This window comes from Enhydra lutris, unplaced genomic scaffold (assembly GCF_002288905.1).
Source record: "Enhydra lutris kenyoni isolate GAN:26980312 unplaced genomic scaffold, ASM228890v2 scaffoldscaffold28, whole genome shotgun sequence".
Lineage (NCBI taxonomy): Eukaryota > Metazoa > Chordata > Mammalia > Carnivora > Mustelidae > Enhydra > Enhydra lutris.
Window position 1 is genome coordinate 8,534,032 of NW_019154112.1, and position 869 is coordinate 8,534,900.

An 869-nucleotide genomic window follows, 5' to 3' on the forward strand; every position below is an offset into this window, starting at 1 on the left:
CGCTACTGTGGTTACTAAGGGAAGAAACAACAGCACTGCTCGTGTCTAACTTGCAGCAAACCTCGCTGAAGGTCGGATGGCCCTCGCAAGACTTGAGTACAACAGCAGGGCAGTCCTGGCTCTTTCATCCAATTTCCCCCTTCCTCGCGGTCACGTATACAAACTGGGAAGTCGCTGGCTGCTTCCAGTGCCACGAAACATCCAGCCACATGGATCGGATTGGAACCAAGTTTTCTCATCCCATATCAGAACAGAAACACCACAGGCTTTTAAATTTTCCAGTGAGGACGGACTCCACGGTGTGGAAAAGCCTCGTAACCGGCAAAACCAGATTCTTGCGGTTAAAGAGCACGAGGGAAGGACCAGCCGGTGGCCGGGAAGAGCGCTGCCTCCGGCGGATAGAAAACCAAAAGGTCTCAACTTGCGTCCAGGTGAAGAGCAGCCTAGGGCAGATACTGGCTGCTGGAGGAAAGGCCTCTCCCTCCCCTTTTACCTGACAATTAATAGGCGCTAGAGAAATGCAATTCTTTATTAGGGAAATTCGATTCTTTATTAGAACTCTTTAGATCAGTGTTTGCAAACATTTAACAAGGGGGCGGGGACCAAGAACTACCTACACCATTCTTCCCCCAGCTTCTGCAAGAAGAAGCAGGACTTAGCAGTGAGGTCTTCCACTCTATCCTTGCCCGGCTCCGGCTCCCGGGCCCAAAGTGCTTTCATGAGCTGGTAACCGGGCCCTGGGTAGCGTCCGGGGACGGCTGGGTGGCCGCCTCGCCGGCTGAGCCGGGGGACCGCTGGGTGGCCGCCTCGCGGGCTGCGCCGGGGGACCGCTGGGTGGCCGCCTCGCGGGCTGCGCCGGGGGACCGCTG

At 56.5% G+C, this 869-nt stretch overlaps 1 protein-coding gene across 1 annotated transcript in view; it reads right to left on the reverse strand.

Annotated features, from left to right (window-relative positions):
* Window positions 1–716: 716 nt before the first annotated feature.
* The window catches only part of LOC111152471 (KH domain containing 3 like, subcortical maternal complex member), a 1,326-nt gene continuing 1,173 nt past the window's right edge, over window positions 717–869 (reverse strand). Inside the window, exon 4 of the mRNA XM_022510957.1 lies at window positions 717–850. Coding sequence (XP_022366665.1) covers window positions 717–850 — 134 coding nt within the window. The remainder of the gene's footprint in view (window positions 851–869) is intronic.